This window comes from Oncorhynchus mykiss, chromosome 17, assembly GCF_057628025.1.
Source record: "Oncorhynchus mykiss isolate SJ-2025 chromosome 17, ASM5762802v1, whole genome shotgun sequence".
Lineage (NCBI taxonomy): Eukaryota > Metazoa > Chordata > Actinopteri > Salmoniformes > Salmonidae > Oncorhynchus > Oncorhynchus mykiss.
The window spans coordinates 72,345,001-72,369,826 of NC_143038.1; the positions used below are offsets into that span (position 1 = coordinate 72,345,001).

At 43.9% G+C, this 24,826-nt stretch overlaps 2 protein-coding genes across 2 annotated transcripts in view; one reads left to right on the plus strand and one right to left on the minus strand.

Moving 5' to 3' along the window:
* LOC110494809 (glutamate receptor-interacting protein 2-like) overlaps nt 1-24,826 on the minus strand; it is a 182,387-nt gene that overhangs the window by 121,962 nt on the left and 35,599 nt on the right. The window contains exon 3 of the mRNA XM_036948442.2: nt 5,724-5,856. Within this exon, the coding sequence (XP_036804337.2) occupies nt 5,724-5,856 (133 nt within the window). The remainder of the gene's footprint in view (nt 1-5,723; nt 5,857-24,826) is intronic.
* LOC149976496 (uncharacterized) lies at nt 7,550-11,026 on the plus strand. The gene is made up of 4 exons (XM_090206553.1): nt 7,550-7,554; nt 8,719-10,096; nt 10,131-10,232; nt 10,694-11,026. The coding sequence occupies exons 1-4, from the start codon at nt 7,550-7,552 to the stop codon at nt 11,024-11,026; spliced, it is 1,818 nt and encodes a 605-aa protein (XP_090062679.1).

The following is a 24,826-nucleotide window of genomic DNA, read 5'->3' on the forward strand; positions in this document are numbered from 1 at the left end:
CTAGTTTGGGAGAAAACTAATTTCAGGACAAAAAATCTATTCCATCTATTCTACAACAATAACATTCTGGTTCTGAGTTCCAAACAGACAAACAGATAGGACCAGACAGAGTTAATCGATAAGTTCTTTGTTGGTTGTGATTGCCAGGTAGATAACTTGTGGTTTGAAGTATTCAAGGCGGACTCCACAGGAAAATAGTTTTTGTTGCTGCGTTTCTTATAGTAGGATTGTGAGGTGGAGCGGTACATGTAGGTAGAGAGTTTGAGAAAGGAGAGAGTTTGTCAACAAGTAAAGAGAACGTCAATCAAATATCCCATGTTACAAAGCCTAACCCTCTACCACAGTACAACTGTGATTAACAATAAATTACATTTTGTTGCAAATATTGATCTACCTACTGTATATAGCTTAACAATATGATGTTGCTAGCTACTTAACGTTCTAAATGAAAACAGAAAGCAAGCTCCTGTCTTCTCATACACCCAGTAGATTAAAGGAAGTCTCATACACCCACTAGATTAAAGGACTTCTCATACACCCACTAGATTAAAGGACTTCTCATACACCCAGTAGATTAAAGGACTTCTCATACACCCACTAGATTAAAGGACTTCTCATACACCCAGTAGATTAAAGGAAGTCTCATACACCCACTAGATTAAAGGACTTCTCATACACCCAGTAGATTAAAGGATGTCTCATACACCCACTAGATTAAAGGACTTCTCATACACCCAGTAGATTAAAGGATGTCTCATACACCCACTAGATTAAAGGACTTCTCATACACCCACTTAGTTAAATTACTTCTCATACACCCACTAGATTAAAGGTCTTCTCATATACCCACTAGATTAAATTACTTCTCATACACCCACTAGATTAAAGGTCTTCTCATACACCCACTAGATTAAAGGACTCCTCATACACCCACTAGATTAAAGGTCTTCTCATACACCTACTAGATTAAAGGTCTTCTCATACACCCACTAGATTAAAGGTCTTCTCATACACCTACTAGATTAAAGGACTTCTCATACACCCACTATATTAAAGGTCTTCTCATACACCTACTAGATTAAAGGTCTTCTCATACACCCACTAGATTAAAGGACGTCTCATACACCCACTTAATTAAATTACTTCTCATACACCCACTAGGTTAACCGACTTGTCATACACCCACTAGATTAAAGGACTTCTCATACACCCACAAGATTAAAGGACGTCTCATACACCCACTTAATTAAATTACTTCTCATACACCCACTAGATTAAAGGACTTCTCATACACCCACTAGATTAAAGGACTCCTCATACCCACTGGATTAAAGGACTCCTCATACCCACTGGATTAAAGGACTCCTCATACACCCACTACATGAAAGGACTCCTCATACACCCACTTAATTAAATTACTTCTCATACACCCACTAGATTAAATGACTTCTCATACACCCACTAGGTTAAAGGACTTCTCATACACCCACAAGATTAAAGGACTTCTCATACACCCACTAGATTAAAGGACTCCTCATACCCACTGGATTAAAGGACTCCTCATACCCACTGGATTAAAGGACTCCTCATACACCCACTAGATGAAAGGACTCCTCATACACCCACTTAATTAAATTACTTCTCATACACCCACTAGATTAAATGACTTCTCATACACCCACTAGGTTAAAGGACTTCTCATACACCCACAAGATTAAAGGACTTCTCATACACCCACTAGATTAAAGGACTTCTCATACACCCACTAGGTTAAAGGACTTCTCATACACCCACAAGATTAAAGGATTTCTCATACCCACTAGATTAAAGGACTTCTCATACACCCACTAGGTTAAAGGACTTCTCATACACCCACAAGATTAAAGGACTTCTCATACACCCACTAGATTAAAGGACTCCTCATACCTACTGGATTAAAGGACTCCTCATACACCCACTAGATGAAAGGACTCCTCATACACCAACTAGATTAAAGGACTTCTCATACACCCAGTAGGTTAAAGGACTTCTCATACACCCACTAGGTTAAAGGACTTCTCATACCCACTAGATTAAAGGACTTCTCATACACCCACTAGATTAAACGACTCCTCATACACCCACTAGATTAAATTACTTCTCATACACCCACTAGATGAAAGGACTCCTCATACACCAACTAGATTAAAGGACTTCTCATACACCCAGTAGGTTAAAGAACTTCTCATACACCCACTAGGTTAAAGGACTTCTCATACCCACTAGATTAAAGGACTTCTCATACACCCACTAGATTAAACGACTCCTCATACACCCACTAGATTAAATTACTTCTCATACACCCACTAGATTAAAGGACTTCTCATACCCACTGGAGTAAAGGACTCCTCATACACCCACTAGATTAAACGACTCCTCATACACCCACTAAATTAAATTACTTCTCATACACCTACTAGATTAAAGGACTCCTCATACACCCACTAGATTAAAGGACTCCTCATACACCCACTAGATTAAAGGACTTCTCATACACCCACTAGGTTAAAGGACTTCTCATACACCCACAAGATTAAAGGACTTCTCATACACCCACTAGATTAAAGGACTCCTCATACCTACTGGATTAAAGGACTCCTCATACACCCACTAGATGAAAGGACTCCTCATACACCAACTAGATTAAAGGACTTCTCATACACCCAGTAGGTTAAAGGATGTCTCATACACCCACTAGATTAAAGGACTTCTCATACACCCAGTAGATTAAAGGATGTCTCATACACCCACTAGATTAAAGGACTTCTCATACACCCACTGGATTAAAGGTCTTCTCATATACCCACTAGATTAAATTACTTCTCATACACCCACTAGATTAAAGGTCTTCTCATACACCCACTAGATTAAAGGACTCCTCATACACCCACTAGATTAAAGGTCTTCTCATACACCTACTAGATTAAAGGTCTTCTCATACACCCACTAGATTAAAGGTCTTCTCATACACCTACTAGATTAAAGGACTTCTCATACACCCACTATATTAAAGGTCTTCTCATACACCTACTAGATTAAAGGTCTTCTCATACACCCACTAGATTAAAGGACGTCTCATACACCCACTTAATTAAATTACTTCTCATACACCCACTAGGTTAACCGACTTCTCATACACCCACTAGATTAAAGGACTTCTCATACACCCACAAGATTAAAGGACGTCTCATACACCCACTTAATTAAATTACTTCTCATACACCCACTAGATTAAAGGACTTCTCATACACCCACTAGATTAAAGGACTCCTCATACCCACTGGATTAAAGGACTCCTCATACACCCACTAGATGAAAGGACTCCTCATACACCCACTTAATTAAATTACTTCTCATACACCCACTAGATTAAATGACTTCTCATACACCCACTAGGTTAAAGGACTTCTCATACACCCACAAGATTAAAGGACTTCTCATACACCCACTAGATTAAAGGACTTCTCATACACCCACTAGGTTAAAGGACTTCTCATACACCCACAAGATTAAAGGATTTCTCATACCCACTAGATTAAAGGACTTCTCATACACCCACTAGGTTAAAGGACTTCTCATACACCCACAAGATTAAAGGACTTCTCATACACCCACTAGATTAAAGGACTCCTCATACCTACTGGATTAAAGGACTCCTCATACACCCACTAGATGAAAGGACTCCTCATACACCAACTAGATTAAAGGACTTCTCATACACCCAGTAGGTTAAAGGACTTCTCATACACCCACTAGGTTAAAGGACTTCTCATACCCACTAGATTAAAGGACTTCTCATACACCCACTAGATTAAACGACTCCTCATACACCCACTAGATTAAATTACTTCTCATACACCCACTAGATGAAAGGACTCCTCATACACCAACTAGATTAAAGGACTTCTCATACACCCAGTAGGTTAAAGGACTTCTCATACACCCACTAGGTTAAAGGACTTCTCATACCCACTAGATTAAAGGACTTCTCATACACCCACTAGATTAAACGACTCCTCATACACCCACTAGATTAAATTACTTCTCATACACCCACTAGATTAAAGGACTTCTCATACCCACTGGAGTAAAGGACTCCTCATACACCCACTAGATTAAACGACTCCTCATACACCCACTAAATTAAATTACTTCTCATACACCTACTAGATTAAAGGACTCCTCATACACCCACTAGATTAAAGGACTCCTCATACACCCACTAGATTAAAGGACTCCTCATACACCCACTAGGTTAAAGGACTTCTCATACCCACTAGATTAAAGGACTTCTCATACACCCACTAGGTTAAAGGACTTCTCATACCCACTAGATTAAAGGACTTCTCATACACCCACTAGATTAAACGACTCCTCATACACCCACTAGATTAAATTACTTCTCATACACCCACTAGATTAAAGGACTTCTCATACACCCACTAGATTAAAGGACTTCTCATACACCCACTAGGTTAAAGGACTCCTCATACACCCACTAGATTAAACGACTCCTCATACACCCACTAGATTAAACGACTCCTCATACACCCACTAGATTAAATTACTTCTCATACACCCACTAGATTAAAGGACTTCTCATACACCCACTAGATTAAAGGACTTCTCATACACCCACTAGATTAAACGACTCCTCATACACCCACTAGATTAAATTACTTCTCATACACCCACTAGATTAAACGACTCCTCATACACCCACTAGATTAAATTACTTCTCATACACCCACTAGATTAAAGGACTTCTCATACACCCACTAGATTAAAGGACTTCTCATACACCCACTAGATTAAAGGACTCCTCATACACCCACTAGATTAAAGGACTTCTCATACACCCACTAGATTAAAGGACTTCTCATACACCCACTAGATTAAAGGACTTCTCATACACCCACTAGATTAAAGGACTTCTCATACACCCACCAGAGAAGACAGTGATGACAGATACACATGCTGACAGATCAACAATGCCACAACAGGCTATTATGTTGCGACCTAGGATTCTCAACCTTTAGTGTCTTCCCACAGTCACCGTGAAGCACAAGACGCCTGAACAGCGACAGTACTCACACAATGAATACTGTTTTATTCTTTGGTACATTGCTCATTTAGCTGATATTGTATCTTCATTAAATATGCCAGTCGTGAGATTAATTCAGATTTTAACATGTCCCACTTTCTTTATTCAGAGTAAATCAGCTTTGGATAAAATCCACTTTCTACATAAATTGTCAAGCTAAGGCTCAAACACAGACAGTTGGCCTGCAGTGCATCTAATCTGTAAGTTTTATCTGGGGAGGGGGGGGAAAGCCTGAGGGGGGGAGACTTCTTCGAAAAAACAGACAGGTCCGTCAGTAGATTTACACATAAAAAAAAAAATTTTTAAGACTACGCGCCTATTTTTAGCATCGTCTTCCTAGTCGTTAAACAATCCTGTGGAAATCTGCCTCTAGCGAAATGAAACGTCAGGTGGTTGTTTCTACATCAGGGCCTGATTAGCTGATACAGCATGGCTGCATCTGTGTCTGTGACTGGGGGACTGAGGGGATGGAGGTTCAGGCGTAAGTCAAGGAAGATGTCCTGTACACGCGTGCACATTCAGTAAAAAAAAGTGAGCGAATACTGTAAAAAAAAAAAAAAAAAAAACATGTAGATCTCACCTGGCAGCCAGTCCTCCTGGTCGTAGGTTGGAGACGCGGGGCTTTCCGTCCTTGTCTGTTCCTCCGGAGATGGTGAGGCCCAAGGTGCTGCCTTCCTTCTTAATCAGCTCCACTATCGTCACGCCCCGCAGATCTTCTACCCCAAACACAAACACAAGAACAAACAAACACAGAATCAAGGGACAGTATACATTATATAGTAACCAAGCCTTCACAGCCAAAAGAACACACAGAAACACAGTCAATGGACGGTATACATTATATAGTAACCAAGCCTTCACAGCCAAAAGAACACACAGAAACACAGTCAATGGATGGTATACATTATATAGTAACCAAGCCTTCACAGCCAAAAGAACACACAGAAACACAGTCAATGGACGGTATACATTATATAGTAACCAAGCCTTCACAGCCAGAAGAACACACAGAAACACAGTCAATGGACAGTATACATTATATAGTAACCAAGCCTTCACAGCCAAAAGAACACACAGAAACAGTATACATTATATAGTAACCAAGCCTTCACAGCCAGAAGAACACACAGAAACAGTATACATTATATAGTAACCAAGCCTTCACAGCCAGAAGAACACACAGAAACAGTATACATTATATAGTAACCAAGCCTTCACAGCCAGAAGAACACACAGAAACAGTATACATTATATAGTAACCAAGCCTTCACAGCCAGAAGAACACACAGAAACAGTATACATTATATAGTAACCAAGCCTTCACAGCCAGAAGACATTGTACAGTGCCTTTGGAATGTATTCGACCCCTTGACTTTTTCCACATTTTGTTACGTTACAGAACTTTTAATTAAATGTATTAAATAAATCAAAATCTTCAGCAATCACAATACCCATAACGACAAAGTGGAAACAGGTTTTTCAGAAATGTTTGAAAATGTATTACAAATAAACAAACTAAATACCTTTACATAAGTAAGTTTTCATAAGTATTCAGACTCTTTGCTATGAGACTCAAAATTAAGCTCAGGTGCATCTTGTTTCCATTGATTATCCGTGAGATGTTTCTACAACTTGACTGGAGTCCACCTGTGGTAAATTCAATTGATTGGACATGATTTGGAAAGGCACACACCTGTCTATATGAAGGTCCCACAGTTGACAGTGCATGTCAGAGCAAAAACCAACCCTTTGTAATGTGGGGTGGAGCAGGTGAACCCAAGTGCAGTCTCAGACGAGGAGACAGGGATAAGGTATTCAAGGTATTTATTGAAAAGCGGGGGGTAGATGGGGTGCAGGCCAGGGGAAGCTCGGGCAGGTAGCAGGGAACCAGGGACTGAGGCTGCGACCAGGGCAAGGGGAGTAGGGGCAGGGTAGCAGGGAACCAGGGACTGAGGCTGCGACCAGGGCAAGGGGAGTAGGGGAAGGGTAGCAGGCCTGGAGCGGAATCCAAAAAAGCAGTAAAGCGGGTGTCCAGGGCTGGGAAGCAGGACTGACGAGACGAGGGACTATAGACAGGGACCAGAGAGACAGGAAAACAAGATCTATGCAGGAACAAACAGCTTGAAATGCAGACTGACTGAGCAGAGGCTAGAATCTGGCATCGTGGAAGTGGCAGGGCTGAGTATTAGTAGAGGTCTTTATTATGGAACAGCTGGCAGCTGGTGGGGATCTGCTCTGACTCCAGCACACCTGTCTACACACACACACACACACACACACACACACACACACAATCAGATACACACAGAGAGAGAGAGGGAACACTGGGGGATTGGCGGCAGGTTAGAGAGACACAGGATGTGCAGTAGAGGGCGTGGCAGGGGCACAACCATGTGAAACCAAGCCATGAGGTCGAATGAATTGTCCGTAGAGCTCCGAGACAGGATTGTGTCGAGGCAGAGATCTGGGGAAGGGTAACAAAAATATTCTGCAGCATTGAAGGTCCCCAAGAACACAGTGGACTCCATCATTCTTAAATTTGAAGAAGTTTGGAACCACTAAAACTCTTCCTAGAGCTGGCCGCCTGGCCAAACTGAGCAATCGGGGGAGAAGGGCCTTGGTCAGGGAGATGACCACAAACCCAATGGTCACTCTGACAGAGCTCTAGAGCTCCTCTGTGGAGATGAGACCCTTCCAGAAGATTGAAATCTTTGGCCTGAATGCCAAGGAGGGAAACCTGGCACCATGCCTACAGTGAAGCATGGTGTTGGCAGCATCATGATATGGGGATGTTTTTCAGCGGCAGGGACTGGGAGACTAGTCATCATCGAGGCAAAGATGAACAGAGCAAAGTACCGAGAGATCTTTGATGAAAACCTGCTCCAGAGTGCTCAGGACCTCAGACTGTGATGAAAGTTCACCTTCCAACAGATCAACGACACTAAGCACACAGCCAAGACAACGCAGGAGTGGCTTTGGGACAAGTCTCTGAACATCTCTGGAGAGATCTGAAAATAGCTGTGCAGCGATGCTCCCCATCCAATCTGACAGAGTTAGAGAGAACCTGCAGAGAAGAATGGGAGAAACTCCCCAAGTACAGGTGTGCCAAGCTTGTAGTCTCATACCCAAGAAGACTTGAGGCTGTAATCGCTGCACAAGGTGCTTCAACCAAGTACTGAGTAAAGGGTCTGAATAATTATGTAAATATGATATCATTTATTTGTATATATACATTTGCAAAATATTCTAAACTGTTTTTGCTTTGTCATTATGGGGTACTGTGTGTAGATTGATAAGAAGAAAAAAAATATTTAATTAATTTTAGCACAAGGTTCTAACGTAACAAATTGTGGAAAAAGTCAAGGGGTCTGAATACTTTCCTAATTCACTGTATAGTCACCAAGCCTTCAAAACCACAAGAACACACAGGAACACAGTCAATGGATATGACATATAAATAGCTTAGTGACCTTTCCCAGCATGTACTGTTACTTTAATGAGTAGCACTAAGAGTTTTTCCCAAACATCTGCAAAACAATCTTTCTGTGCAATCTGCTTCTCATTTGGCCCAGTAGTCACACTGCACATTTTGTAAACATTCAATATTTAACCAGTTTTAGCAGCCTGACTAAAGAGAGAGAGCGGCTACAGGCCTGTTATAGCAGCCTGACTAAAGAGAGAGACCAGCTACAGGCCAGTTATAGCAGCCTGACTAAAGAGAGAGACCAGCTACAGGCCTGTTATAGCAGCCTGACTAAAGAGAGAGACCAGCTACAGGCCTGTTATAGCAGCCTGACTAAAGAGAGAGACCAGCTACAGGCCTGTTATAGCAGCCTGACTAAAGAGAGAGACCAGCTACAGGCCTGTTATAGCAGCCTGACTGTAGTGAGAGACCGGCTCCAGGCCAGTTATAGCAGCCTGACTAAAGAGAGAGACCAGCTACAGGCCAGTTATAGCAGCCTGATTGAAGAGAGAGACCAGCTACAGGCCTGTTATAGCAGCCTAACTAAAGAGAGAGACCAGCTACAGGCCTGTTATAGCAGCCTGACTAAAGAGAGAGACCAGCTACAGGCCAGTTATAGCAGCCTGACTAAAGAGAGAGACCAGCTACAGGCCAGTTATAGCAGCCTGATTGAAGAGAGAGACCAGCTACAGGCCTGTTATAGCAGCCTAACTAAAGAGAGAGACCAGCTACAGGCCTGTTATAGCAGCCTGACTAAAGAGAGAGACCAGCTACAGGCCAGTTATAGCAGCCTGACTAAAGAGAGAGACCAGCTACAGGCCAGTTATAGCAGCCTGATTGAAGAGAGAGACAAGCTACAGGCCTGTTATAGCAGCCTGACTGAAGAGAGAGACCAGCTACAGGCCTGTTATGGCAGCCTGACTGAAGAGAGAGACCAGCTACAGGCCAGTTATAGCAGCCTGACTAAAGAGAGAGACCAGCTACAGGCCAGTTATAGCAGCCTGATTGAAGAGAGAGACCAGCTACAGGCCAGTTATAGCAGCCTGACTAAAGAGAGAGACCAGCTACAGGCCAGTTATAGCAGCCTGATTGAAGAGAGAGACCAGCTACAGGCCTGTTATAGCAGCCTGACTAAAGAGAGAGACCAGATACAGGCCTGTTATAGCAGCCTGACTGTAGTGAGAGACCAGCTACAGGCCAGTTATAGCAGCCTGACTAAAGAGAGAGATCAGCTACAGGCCAGTTATAGAAGCCTGACTAAAGAGAGAGACCAGCTACAGGCCTGTTATAGCAGCCTGACTGTAGTGAGAGACCGGCTCCAGGCCAGTTATAGCAGCCTGACTGTAGTGAGAGACCGCCTCCAGGCCAGTTATAGCAGCCTGAATAAAGAGAGAGACCAGCTACAGGCCTGTTATAGCAGCCTGACTGTAGTGAGAGACCAGCTACAGGCCTGTTATAGCAGCCTGACTAAAGAGAGAGACCAGCTACAGGCCAGTTATGACTAAAGAGAGAGACCAGCTACAGGCCTGTTATAGCAGCCTGACTAAAGAGAGAGACCAGCTACAGGCCTGTTATAGCAGCCTGACTGTAGTGAGAGACCGGCTCCAGGCCAGTCATAGCAGCCTTGTGTATTGACGTGCCTGCCAAGCTGGTCTTCCCCTGGGTACTATGTTTCAACCCGGAGTATGTTTAATTGTTAAACATTTCTGCTTCATTGTGACTTTGTCGCGCTTTGCACTTTTGCCTTTGGCTGGAGGTTTGTTGGACGCTGTTGCGTCCGTCTGTTGTTTGCTTCTGCAGAATAAAGTGTTCGCCTGATCACAACTCTCTGCTCTCCTGCACGTGACTTCTACACCAGTAGATCACAACTCTCTGCTCTACTGCACCTGACTTCTACACCAGTAGATCACAACTCTCTGCTCTCCTGCACCTGACTTCTACACCAGTAGAGCACAACTCTCTGCTCTACTGCACCTGACTTCTACACCAGTAGAGCACAACTCTCTGCTCTCCTGCACCTGACTTCTACACCAGTAGAGCACAACTCTCTGCTCTACTGCACCTGACTCCTAAACCAGTAGAGAGAGATTGAAGAGAGAGACCAGCTACAGGCCAGTTATAGCAGCCTGACTAAAGAGAGAGATCAGCTACAGGCCAGTTATAGAAGCCTGACTAAAGAGAGAGACCAGCTACAGGCCTGTTATAGCAGCCTGACTGTAGTGAGAGACCGGCTCCAGGCCAGTTATAGCAGCCTGACTGTAGTGAGAGACCGCCTCCAGGCCAGTTATAGCAGCCTGAATAAAGAGAGAGACCAGCTACAGGCCTGTTATAGCAGCCTGACTGTAGTGAGAGACCAGCTACAGGCCTGTTATAGCAGCCTGACTAAAGAGAGAGACCAGCTACAGGCCAGTTATGACTAAAGAGAGAGACCAGCTACAGGCCTGTTATAGCAGCCTGACTAAAGAGAGAGACCAGCTACAGGCCTGTTATAGCAGCCTGACTGTAGTGAGAGACCGGCTCCAGGCCAGTCATAGCAGCCTTGTGTATTGACGTGCCTGCCAAGCTGGTCTTCCCCTGGGTACTATGTTTCAACCCGGAGTATGTTTAATTGTTAAACATTTCTGCTTCATTGTGACTTTGTCGCGCTTTGCACTTTTGCCTTTGGCTGGAGGTTTGTTGGACGCTGTTGCGTCCGTCTGTTGTTTGCTTCTGCAGAATAAAGTGTTCGCCTGATCACAACTCTCTGCTCTCCTGCACGTGACTTCTACACCAGTAGATCACAACTCTCTGCTCTACTGCACCTGACTTCTACACCAGTAGATCACAACTCTCTGCTCTCCTGCACCTGACTTCTACACCAGTAGAGCACAACTCTCTGCTCTACTGCACCTGACTTCTACACCAGTAGAGCACAACTCTCTGCTCTCCTGCACCTGACTTCTACACCAGTAGAGCACAACTCTCTGCTCTACTGCACCTGACTCCTAAACCAGTAGAGAGAGATTGAAGAGAGAGACCAGCTACAGGCCAGTTATAGCAGCCTGACTAAAGAGAGAGATCAGCTACAGGCCAGTTATAGAAGCCTGACTAAAGAGAGAGACCAGCTACAGGCCTGTTATAGCAGCCTGACTGTAGTGAGAGACCGGCTCCAGGCCAGTTATAGCAGCCTGACTGTAGTGAGAGACCGCCTCCAGGCCAGTTATAGCAGCCTGAATAAAGAGAGAGACCAGCTACAGGCCTGTTATAGCAGCCTGACTGTAGTGAGAGACCAGCTACAGGCCTGTTATAGCAGCCTGACTAAAGAGAGAGACCAGCTACAGGCCAGTTATGACTAAAGAGAGAGACCAGCTACAGGCCTGTTATAGCAGCCTGACTAAAGAGAGAGACCAGCTACAGGCCTGTTATAGCAGCCTGACTGTAGTGAGAGACCGGCTCCAGGCCAGTCATAGCAGCCTTGTGTATTGACATGCCTGCCAAGCTGGTCTTCCCCTGGGTACTATGTTTCAACCCGGAGTATGTTTAATTGTTAAACATTTCTGCTTCATTGTGACTTTGTCGCGCTTTGCACTTTTGCCTTTGGCTGGAGGTTTGTTGGACGCTGTTGCGTCCGTCTGTTGTTTGCTTCTGCAGAATAAAGTGTTCGCCTGATCACAACTCTCTGCTCTCCTGCACGTGACTTCTACACCAGTAGATCACAACTCTCTGCTCTACTGCACCTGACTTCTACACCAGTAGATCACAACTCTCTGCTCTCCTGCACCTGACTTCTACACCAGTAGAGCACAACTCTCTGCTCTACTGCACCTGACTTCTACACCAGTAGAGCACAACTCTCTGCTCTCCTGCACCTGACTTCTACACCAGTAGAGCACAACTCTCTGCTCTACTGCACCTGACTCCTAAACCAGTAGAGCACAACTCTCTGCTCTACTGCACCTGACTTCTACACCAGTAGATCACAACTCTCTGCACCTGACTTCTACACCAGCAGAGCACAACTCTCTGCTCTCCTGCACCTGACTTCTACACCAGTAGATCACAACTCTCTGCTCTCCTGCACCTGACTTCTACACCAGTAGATCACAACTCTCTGCTCTCCTGCACCTGACTTCTACACCAGCAGAGCACAACTCTCTGCTCTCCTGCACCTGACTTCTACACCAGTAGATCACAACTCTCTGCTCTCCTGCACCTGACTTCTATACCAGTAGATCACAACTCTCTGCTCTACTGCTCCTGACTTCTACACCAGTAGATCACAACTCTCTGCTCTCCTGCACCTGACTTCTACACCAGTAGATCACAACTCTCTGCTCTCCTGCACCTGACATCTACACCAGTAGAGCACAACTCTCTGCTCTCCTGCACCTGACTTCTACACCAGTAGAGCACAACTCTCTGCTCTCCTGCACCTGACATCTACACCAGTAGAGCACAACTCTCTGCTCTGCTGCACCTGACTTCTGCACCAGTAAGTAGCGCACAGCTGTGACATACGGCCACCGCGCGTCCTGTGTGTAATTGTCATTTGAGCAGGTATTCCAACAGTTTCCAATGGAATATTGTTTTTATATATGTACACTGAGCAAAAATATAAACACAACGTGTAAAGTGTTGGTCCCATGTTTCGTGAGCAGAAATAAAATATATTTTCCATGTGCACAAAATATTATTCTTATATTAATTATAATAATATATATATAATTATATAAATGTGTTGACATCCCTGTTAGTGAGCATTTCTCCTTTGCCAAGATAATCCATCCACCTGACAGGTGTGGCATATCAAGAAGCTGATTAAAAAGAAAGATCATTACACAGGTGCACCTTGTGCTGGGGGACAATAAAAGGCCACTCTAAAATATGCAGTTTTATCACACAACACAATACCACAGATGTCTCAAGTTTTGATGGAGCGTGGCAATTGGCAAGCTGACTGCAGGAATGTCCACCAGAGCTGTTGTCAGTGAAATTAATGTTCATTTTTCTACCATAAGCTACCTCCAACATCGTTTTGGAGAATTTGGCAGTACGCCCAACCTGTCTCACAACCACGCCTGCTCAGGGATGTAAGCATTCAGTCTGTTTGACCTGAAGCATTGTCAATAAAGAGGTGAATTGGGAGCATCAACAGTGTGCGCGCCTTCCTTCACAAACATCCCAAATAATTCCACACGATGAGTCATTCCCAGAAGCTCAGACCCTCAGTGACACACCATCGTACAAAGACTGGATCGGTTAGCATCACAAACTAGGTTACAACGTTAAAGTTCAAGTAAAATACTGTTCCAATATGAGTGCAACCAAAGTGATGTGAAGGGAGCAAAGATTAATATATTGTAACCAATTGGATTTCAATCAATATAACAATTAACTTTATGTCGATTATCATCACACAATAAAGTTAATGTCCTAACCAATCGTCCCAATGTCCAAGTGTAAATAAGAAAGTCCCAAAATCCAATCCAAGAACAAAATGTGCCATCCTCCCTTTTACTTAAATGCAAACCAGTGCAACACATTTTGGATTAATCAATCTTCAGCTATTAAAGGCCACGGTAAGAATGTTTCCCATTGCATTTGTTATTTTGTGGGCTGTGGGGAGGTATGAGAAACTGGCTGTTTCTGTGTGCTTATTTTGCATGTTAGCATATTCAACGTTTTGGTCTTAAGTGTTTTTTTGGTCTAAAGTGTTTTTTTTAAAGGACAAGAAGTCTATACAAACAAAGAGAGAGGACAACAATGAATGTTGGTGCTGTAAGACTGTATGACAATATCTTTGTGATTCAGTACATGTTCAGTTGTGGAAGAGACCTTCCAGAGTTGCTGCTATTAGCAATTTATGTTATTCTTCAATAACACAAACTCCAAAGCAAATCAGGGGGAGAAAAATAGGTTTATTAGAGAAGGACAAATCACGATGTTACGCTGGGAGGTAGATATTCAGATGTTCAGTCTCCCCTGTCCTCAGCTTTTCTCCCCACCGAACAAAGGAGCAGGAGGCCATTTATAACCCCCCCAGCCTAGCCTGGGGTTGACCAATCAGAAGTTCTTGCAGGACAACTTGGCCAATGGCCAAATAACAAGTATTCCACTCCAGACCAATGAAAACGTGGCCCACGTAGCACACGTCGCTCTGAGGTCAGGAGTGACATTCCACAGATTCTGAACAGATGTTGAACTGAAACCCAACTCCTACTTATAATTCGCTATTGACCATTAGGTTTTTAGTCATCTCATCCTCTGTGTTGTGTATTTATCTTCAAAATATTATTATACTGCAATGCGTCTGAGGCTACTGGCTGGGATCGTAGGCCTGTGTGTCCACTGTACGTTTAGTACGTTCCCACTGAAGCATTGTAAATCCTCAGTGGCGTAGTCATTGATTCACTTGTTCATTGTTCCCTTAGTCAATGGTCAGCATTACTGTGCAGAGAGAGACCAGTTACAGCAACCTGACTAAAGAGAGAGACCAGCTACACCAACCTGATTAAAAAGAGAGAGAGACCAGCTACAACAACCTGATTAAAAAGAGAGAGAGACCAGCTACAGCAACCTGACTAAAGAGAGAGACCAGCTACACCAACCTGACTAAAGAGAGAGAGAGACCAGCTACAACAACCTGATTAAAGAGAGAGAGACCAGTTACAACAACCTGACTAAAGAGAGAGAGAGACCAGCTACAACAACCTGATTAAAAAGAGAGAGAGACCAGCTACAACAACCTGATTAAAAAGAGAGAGAGACCAGCTACAGCAACCTGACTAAAGAGAGAGACCAGCTACACCAACCTGACTAAAGAGAGAGACCAGCTACACCAACCTGACTAAAGAGAGAGACCAGCTACAACAACCTGATTAAAGAGAGAGAGACCAGCTACAACAACCTGACTAAAGAGAGAGAGAGACCAGCTACAACAACCTGATTAAAGAGAGAGAGACCAGCTACAACAACCTGACTAAAGAGAGAGAGAGACCAGCTACAACAACCTGACTAAAGAGAGAGAGACCAGCTACAACAACCTGACTAAAGAGAGAGAGACCAGCTACAACAACCTGATTAAAGAGAGAGAGACCAGTTACAACAACCTGACTAAAGAGAGAGAGAGACCAGTTACAATAACCTGACTAAAGAGAGAGACCAGCTACAACAACCTGATTAAAGAGAGAGAGACCAGCTACAGCAACCTGACTAAAGAGAGAGACCAGTTACACCAACCTGACTAAAGAGAGAGACCAGCTACAACAACCTGATTAAAGAGAGAGAGACCAGCTACAACAACCTGACTAAAGAGAGAGAGAGACCAGCTACAACAACCTGATTAAAGAGAGAGAGACCAGCTACAACAACCTGACTAAAGAGAGAGAGAGACCAGCTACAACAACCTGACTAAAGAGAGAGAGACCAGCTACAACAACCTGACTAAAGAGAGAGAGAGACCAGCTACAACAACCTGACTAAAGAGAGAGAGAGACCAGCTACAACAACCTGACTAAAGAGAGAGAGAGACCAGCTACAACAACCTGACTAAAGAGAGAGAGACCAGCTACAACAACCTGACTAAAGAGAGTGAGAGAGACCAGTTACAGCAACCTGACTAAAGAGAGAGACCAGCTACAGCAACCTGACTAAAGAGAGAAAGACCAGCTACAACAACCTGACTAAAGAGAGAGAGACCAGCTACAACAACCTGACTAAAGAGAGAGAGACCAGCTACAACAACCTGACTAAAGAGAGAGAGAGACCAGCTACAACAACCTGACTAAAGAGAGAGAGACCAGCTACAACAACCTGACTAAAGAGAGAGAGACCAGCTACAACAACCTGACTAAAGAGAGAGAGACCAGCTACAACAACCTGACTAAAGAGAGAGAGAGACCAGCTACAACAACCTGACTAAAGAGAGAGAGACCAGCTACAACAACCTGACTAAAGAGAGAAAGACCAGCTACAACAACCTGACTAAAGAGAGAGAGACCAGCTACAACAACCTGACTAAAGAGAGAGAGACCAGCTACAACAACCTGACTAAAGAGAGAGAGACCAGCTACAACAACCTGACTAAAGAGAGTGAGAGAGACCAGTTACAGCAACCTGACTAAAGAGAGAGACCAGCTACAACAACCTGACTAAAGAGAGAGACCAGCTACAACAACCTGACTAAAGAGAGAGACCAGCTACAACAACCTGACTAAAGAGAGAGAGACCAGCTACAACAACCTGACTAAAGAGAGAGAGACCAGCTAAAGAGGGGGAAAGGTTGAATGACAAGATAAAGGGTTTGTACTGTACTATTGGACAGTCTGTACCGAGTCTTTGTTTCCTTACATTTTATATCCAATGTATCATGTTGACCTGTGTAATAAATCAGATCTTTCAAGTAAAAAAAGTGTGTGCGAAAGAGAGAGAGAGAGAGAGAGAGAGAGAGCGTCACGGCAGATTTCCTCCTCTTCCTCTGAAGAGGTGAAACAAGGATCGGACCAATACGCAGCGTGGTAGGTGTCCATGGTTTTTAAATAAGGAAAACTAAACATGACCACAAATACAAAATAATAAAGTGAACTGGAAACAGTCCCGTGTGGCACAAACACTGACACAGGAAACAATCACCCACAAAATACCCAAAGAACATGGCTGCCTAAATATGGCTCCCAATCAGAGACAACGATAAACACCTGCCTCTGATTGAGAACCAATCTAGGCAACCATAGACTTACATAAACACCTAGAATGAACACAACCCCATGAATCTACAAAAACCCCTAGACAGTACAAACACCCTAGATGAGACAAAAACCATACATCACCCAAGTCACACCCTGGCCTAACCAAAATACTAAAGAAAACAAAGGCCAGGACGTGACAGACAGACAGACAGAGAGAGAGAGAGAGAGAGAGAGACAGAGAGAGAGAGAGAGAGGGAGAGAGAGAGAGAGAGAGAGAGAGAGAGAGAGAGAGAGAGAGAGAGAGAGAGAGAGAGAGAGAGAGAGAGAGAGAGACAGAGAGAGACAGAGAGAGAGAGAACGAGAGAGAGAGCAGTGGAGACTTTGTATGGTAACAATGTACTTTGACTACATAGGTCCCAACCACATTATTAAAGGTTAATGAAATATATTCACACGATAACTATAGCGCATTCATGTCATGCTATGCAAGAGCTCATATTTAGGTATCTTAAGGGGCGGCAGCATATCCTAGTGGTTAGAGCGTTGGACTAGTCACCGAAAGGTGGCAAGATCAAATCCCCGAGCTGACAACCTTGACTGCATAGAATTTATACACATAGATCTGTCATGTATAGACCAGTATGACCAGTGGAGTGTTGTTAATGAGTTATGATACAGCGGGGCAAAAAAGTATTTAGTCAGCCAATTGTGCAAGTTCTCCCACTTAAAAAGATGAGAGAGGCCTGTAATTTTCCTCATAGGTACACTTCAACTATGACAGACAAAATGAGAAGAAAAAAATCCAGAAAATCACATTGTAGGATTTTTAATTAATTTATTTGCAAATTATGGTGAAACCCTGACGATTCAAACCTGTGGGGATCTTCCTGCACCATTGACCTCAGTGAGAAGCAGAAGGTAAGTGTGTGTGGGCATATACTGGTCATACTGGTCTATACATGATGGGGGGAAATTGGGCTGGTATGGGCTACATTTCAGCATAACTATCAAAACGTGGTTTTGCATTTTTGACATATTCAAGAAGGTGGCAGAAGCTCACTTTTGATAACAGCCATAATGAGTTTTACTTTTTATATTTTATTTTACCTTTATTTAACCAGGCAAGTCAGTTAAGAACAAATTCAAATTTTCAATGACGGCCTAGGAACAGTGGGTTAACTGGTCTAGGAACAGTGGGTTAACTGGTCTAGGAACAGTGGGTTAACTGCCTTGTTCAGGGGCAGAACAACAGATTTGTACCTTGTCAGTAAATCAAATCTATTTGTATAGCTAAGCTCTTCATGGTAATGAACTGTGCATTCTGCAAGTCTGATCTATAACGACAACGTTAAATGTCTATGTATGAACTTGATGCGGTCAAAGTCATTTCTGTTTTCCCCTCTTAAAGCATTTATAAAGCATCCATAAAGCATTCCTAAAGCATTCCTAAAGCATTCCTAAAGCATTCCTAAAGCATTTATAAAGCATCCATAAAGCATTCCTAAAGCATTCCTAAAGCATTTATAAAGCATCCATAAAGCATTCCTAAAGCATTTATAAAGCATCCATAAAGCATTCCTAAAGCATTCCTAAAGCATTCCTAAAGCATTCCTAAAGCATCCATAAAGCATCCATAAAGCATTCCTAAAGCATTTATAAAGCATCCATAAAGCATTCCTAAAGCATTCCTAAAGCATTCCTAAAGCATTCCTAAAGCATCCATAAAGCATCCATAAAGCATTCCTAAAGCGTCCATAAAGCATTCCTAAAGCATTCCTAAAGCATCCATAAAGCATTCCTAAAGCATCCATAAAGCATCCATAAAGCATTCCTAAAGCGTCCATAAAGCATCCATAAAGCATTCCTAAAGCATCCATAAAGCATTCCTAAAGCATCCATAAAGCATTCCTAAAGCATTCCTAAAGCATTCCTAAAGCATCCATAAAGCATCCATAAAGCATCCATAAAGCGTCCATAAAGCATCCATAAAGCATTCCTAAAGCATTCCTAAAGCATTCCTAAAGCGTCCATAAAGCATCCATAAAGCATCCATAAAGCATCCATAAAGCATCCATAAAGCATCCATAAAGCATCCATAAAGCATTCATAAAGCATCCATAAAGCATTCATAAAGTAACCAGTGTTCCATTATTAAAGTGACCAGTGTTCCATTATTAAAGTGACCAGTGTTCCATTATTAAAGTGACCAGTGTTCCATTATTAAAGTGGCCAGTGTTCCATTATTAAAGTGGCCAGTGTTCCATTATTAAAGTGACCAGTGTTCCATTATTAAAGTGACCAGTGTTCCATTATTAAAGTGGCCAGTGTTCCATTATTAAAGTGACCAGTGTTACAATATTAAAGGGACCAGTGTTCCATTATTAAATTGATCATTGTTCCATTATTAAAGTGACCAGTGTTCCATTATTCTAGTGACCAGTGTTCCATTATTAAAGTGACCAGTGTTCCATTACTAAAGTGACCAGTGTTCCATGACCATTGACATAGGGCAGCAGCCTCTAAAGTGCAGGGTTGAGTAACCGGGTGGTAGCCAACTAGTGATAGTCACTAAGTTCAGGGTACTGGGTGGATTCTAGTGATGGCTATTTAACAGACTGATAGCCTTGATATAGAAGCTGTTTTTCAGTCTCTCAGTCCCAGCTTTGATGCACCTGTACTGACCTAGCCTTCTGGATGATAAAAGGGTGAACAGGCCGTGGCTCGGGTGTCTGAGGTCCTTGATGAATTTCTTGGTGTTTCTGTGACACCGGGTGCTGTAGATGTGCTGGAGGGCGGGCAGTGTGCCCCCGGTGATATGTTTGGGCATCACACTCTGGTGAGCCCTGCATTTACGGACGATGCAGTTGCCGTACCAGGCGATAATATAGCCTGACAGGATGCTCTCAATGGTGCATCTGTAAAAGTCTGTGAGGGTCTTAGGGGCCAAGCCAAATATCTTCAGCCTCCTGAGATTGCAGAGGCACTGTTGTTCGTCCCCACAGTGACCGTACATACATACCTCAACCAGAAGCCATGGATAACAGGCAGCATCCACAATGAGCTGAAGGCTAGAGCTGCCGCATTCAAAGAGCGGGACTCTAACCCGGAAGCTTTTAAGAAATCCCGCTATGCCCTCTGACGAACCATCAAACAGGCAAAGCTTCAAAACAGGACTAAGATTGAGTCGTACTACACTGGCTCTGACGCTAGTCGGATGTGGCAGGGCCTGCAAACCATTACAGACTACAAAGGGAAGCACAGCCAGGAGCTGCCCAGTGACACGGGCCTACAAGACGAGCTAAACTACTTCTATGCTCCCTTCGAGGCAAATAGCACTGAAACATGCATAAGAGCACCAGCTGTATTGGAAGACGTGATCACGCTCTCTGCAGCCGACGTGAGTAAAACCTTTAGTAAAACCTTTAGACAGGTCAACATTCACAAAGCCTCAGGGACGGATTATCAGGACGTGTACTGGGAGCATTCGCTGACCAACTAGCATGTGTCTTCACTGACATTTTCAACCTATTCCTGCCTGAGTCTGTAATACCAACATGTTTTAAGCAGACCACCATAGTGCCTGTGCCCATGAACACTAAGGTAACCTGCCTAAATGACTACCAACTCGTAGCACTCACGTCTGTAGCCTTGAAGTGCTTTTGAAGGCTGGTCAAGGCTCACATCAACACCATCATCCCAGAAATCCTAGACCCACCCTAATTTGCATACCGCCCCAACAGATCCACAGATGATGCAATCTCTATTGCACGCCACACTGCCCTTTCCCACCTGGACAAAAGGAACACCTATGTGAGAATGCTATTCATTGACTGCAGCTCAGCGTTCAACACCATAGTGCCCTCAAAGCTCATCAATAAGCTAAGGAGCCTGGGACTAAACACCTCCCTCTGCAACTGGATCCTGGACTTCGTGACGGGCCGCCCCCAGGTGGTAAGGGTAGGTAACAACACATCCGCCAAGGTGAACCTCAGCACAGGGGCCCATCAGGGATGTGTGCTCAGCCCCCTCCTGTACTCCCTGTTCCCTCATGACTGCACAGCCAGGCACAACTCCAACACCAATTTGCCGATGACACAACAGTGGTAGGCCTGATCACCGACAACAACAAGACAGCCTATAGGGAGGAGGTCAGAGACCTAGCCGTGTGGTGCCAGGACAACAACCTCTCCCTCAACGTGATCAAGACAAAGGAGATGATTGTGGACTACAGGAAAAAGAGGACCGAGCACGTCCCCATTCTCATCGACGGGGCTGCAATGGAGCAGGTTGAGACTGTCAAGTTCCTTGGTGTCCACATCACCAACAAACTAACATGGTCCAAGCACACCAAGACAGTCGTGAAGCGGGCACGACAACTCCTATTCCCCCTCAGGAGACTGAACAGATTTGGCATGGGTCCTCAGATCCTCAAAAGGTTCTACAGCTGCACCATCAAGAGCATCCTGACTGGTTGCATCACTGCCTGGTGTGGCAACTGCTCTGTCTCAGACCGCAAGGCACTACAGAGAGTAGTACGAACGGCCCGGTGTCAGAGGAAGGCCCTAGAAATTGTCAAAGACTCCAGCCACCCTAGTCATAGACTGTTTTCTGCTACCACACAGCAAGCGGTACCGGGGCACCAAGTCTAGGTCCAGGAGGCTTCTAAACATAAGCCATAAGACTCCTGAACATCCAGTCAAATGGCTACAGGGTGGTATGCATAATTGTCTGGAGTCCATGTCACAGACGTCTCATGTCTGAGCCGTTGAATTGCGACTCACTTTGTCTTCGTACTGACATTTTTCTTGTTTGATTGCCTTACGGAGGGAATAACTACATTGTTTATATTCAACTATATTCCCAGTCACCTTGCTGTGGTTAATTTTTCAAACTTTCTTTTTTTTTTACCCCGTTTTTCTCCCCAATTTCGTGGTATCCAATTGTTTAGTAGCTACTATCTTGTCTCGTCGCTACAACTCCCGTACGGGCTCGGGAGAGACGAAGGTTGAAAGTCATGCGTCCTCCGAATACACAACCAAGCCGCACTGCTTCTTAACACAGCGCGCATCCAACCCGGTAGCCAGCCGCACCAATGTGCCAATGTGCCGGAGGAAACACCGTGCACCTGGCGACCTTGGTTAGCGCGCACTGCGCCCGGCCCACCACAGGAGTCGCTGGTGCGCGATAAGACAAGGACATCCCTACCGGCCAAGCCCTCTCTAACCCGGACGACGCTAGGCCAATTGTGCATCGACCCACGGATCTCCCGGTCGCAGCCGGTTTACGACAGAGCCTGGGCACGAACCCAGAGTCTCTGATGGCACGGCTGGCGCAGCAGTACAGTGCCCTTAACCACTGCGCCACCCGGGAGGCCTCTGTTGTTCGTCCTTTCAATTTTGCACGAATGCTGCCATCTATTCACAGTTATTGGTTTGGATAGACTTTATTCGTCACAGTGGGAACAACATACACATGAACTCAGTCACCGTGTCAGTGTATACGTCAATGTTACTGAATGTTAATGAACACACCAGGCAGGTCCGAGGAAACTCTGAACATATCCCAGTCCGCATGAACAGAACAATCTTGAAGCGTGGATTCCGATTGGTCAGACCCGAGTTGAATAGACCTTAGCACGGGTACCTCATGTTTGAGTTTCTGTCCATAGGAAGGGAGGAGCAGAATGGAGTTGTGATCTGATTTGCCGAAGGGAAGGCGGGGGAGGGCCTTAGTAGCCATCCCAATGGCAACAAACGGACACTGCAGGCAATGTGTTGATAAGACATCGGTAGCGTTTTCCTCAGATTTCCTTTATTAAAGTCCCCAACTACAATAAATGCGGCCTCAGGATATACGGGTTTTCAGTTTTCACAAAAAGTCTAGTGTGGTTCCTTGAGAGCCGCCGTGGTAATGGCTTGACGGTGGCCAAAGTGAATTCTCTCATGAGGTAATTTGTTTGTGAGTTATTCTAGGTTGGATGAACAAAAGGACTTGAGTTCCTGTATGTTACCACAATCACACCATGAGCAGTTAATCATGAAACATACAGTGCCTTGCAAAAGTATTCACCCCCTTTGGCATTTTTATTTATTTTGTTATAATATAATTTTATTTTATATATTTTATTTATTACATGAAATCCCCCAAAAATCTAATTAAATTACAGGTTGTAATGCAACAAAATAGGAAAAATGTGAATACTTTCGCAAGCCGCAGTACACCTCCGCCTTACTTCTTCTTCCCGGAGAGTTCTTTACTTCTATCTGCACGATACACTGAGAACCCAGCTGGCTGTACGGACAAAGATAGTTTATCCAGAGAGAGCCATGATATCTGGAAGGAGAGCATCGCCTTGAGTTCATTTACATTACCCAGATTGAAACATACCAAGCCTGGAATCGACAATGATAATTAACTCCATTTCATTATTGTTGAAGTGAAAAAATAGCAAACAAATACAATGGAAACGGAGTGATAGTCAGAGTGGATTCCAGTCTACCTAACAGTATAGCAGTGCTTCCCACAGTGTAGTCTTCTTTCCAGTACACATGGTATAAGGGAGACAGCCTGTAGTTCCAGTATCTATAAGATACTCACTGTCTTCTAATCTAAATGCTGTAACTGTGACAAGGCATGCAATGTGACAGAGAAGGACTGAGGCAAAATTAAGCCTAATCACTCAACTGACTGGGTTCTAATGAGAACACAACATGACATGAGACCGAGGGGGAGAAATGGAAAGAATAAAATGCTCTAAATGCATGGAAAACAACTCCAGGAAACCAAATGAGTTACTGTAGTAAATATTCTAAATTAATAGTGTTTTTGTTGACGTTGCCTAAAGCCTGTATTTTTCGTAATGTTGTTGGGGGGAAAGAACAGGTGAATTCAGATGGAGAAAAACAACAAATCCACTATTTCTCCCAAATCTAAGGAAAGATAGACTGATAAAGAGTCCTTTCAAACTGAGAGAAACGGAAACTAATTTCTCAAGTACCAATGCCTTCCATTTTCTGCATCAGTCACTCTCTGCCGTAACAATCTGAAATGGGAAAAGATTTCTGGGTTTCCAATAAATGAGATAAGGTGCTTTGGTGAGACCCTGACTATTTTGTACATCCCTGTTGTAAATCTCTGAAATGGAGGAGCCCCTTCTTGTTCCTTTCAGCAGCCCATCATTTTTCCTATGAGCTGGAAACTATATAACGTTACCGTAGCAACTTTTTATTTTATTTTTATTTCACATTTATTTAACCAGGTAGGCTAGTTGAGAACAAGTTCTCATTTGCAACTGCGACCTGGCCAAGACGAATATGTAGCGAGGGCCAGCCGACTAGAGCATACAGGTCGCAGTGGTGGGTGGTATAAGGTGCTTTAGTAACAAAACGGATGGCACTGTGATAAACTGCATTCAGTTTGCTGAGTAGAGGACGGGCCGGAAGTATACAGAATGGTGTCATCTGCGTAGAGGTGGATCAGGGAATTGCCCGCAGCAAGAGCAACATCATTGATATATACAGAGAAAAGAGTCGGCACGAGAATTGAACCCTTTGG

Coding starts and splice junctions, on each gene's coding strand:
- LOC149976496 (XM_090206553.1), top strand. Junction 10,097..10,130: donor AAGAGAGAGACCAGCTACAG/GCCAGTTATGAC, acceptor GACCAGCTACAG/GCCTGTTATAGCAGCCTGAC. Junction 10,233..10,693: donor AGGCCAGTCATAGCAGCCTT/GTGTATTGACGT, acceptor CAGTAGAGAGAG/ATTGAAGAGAGAGACCAGCT.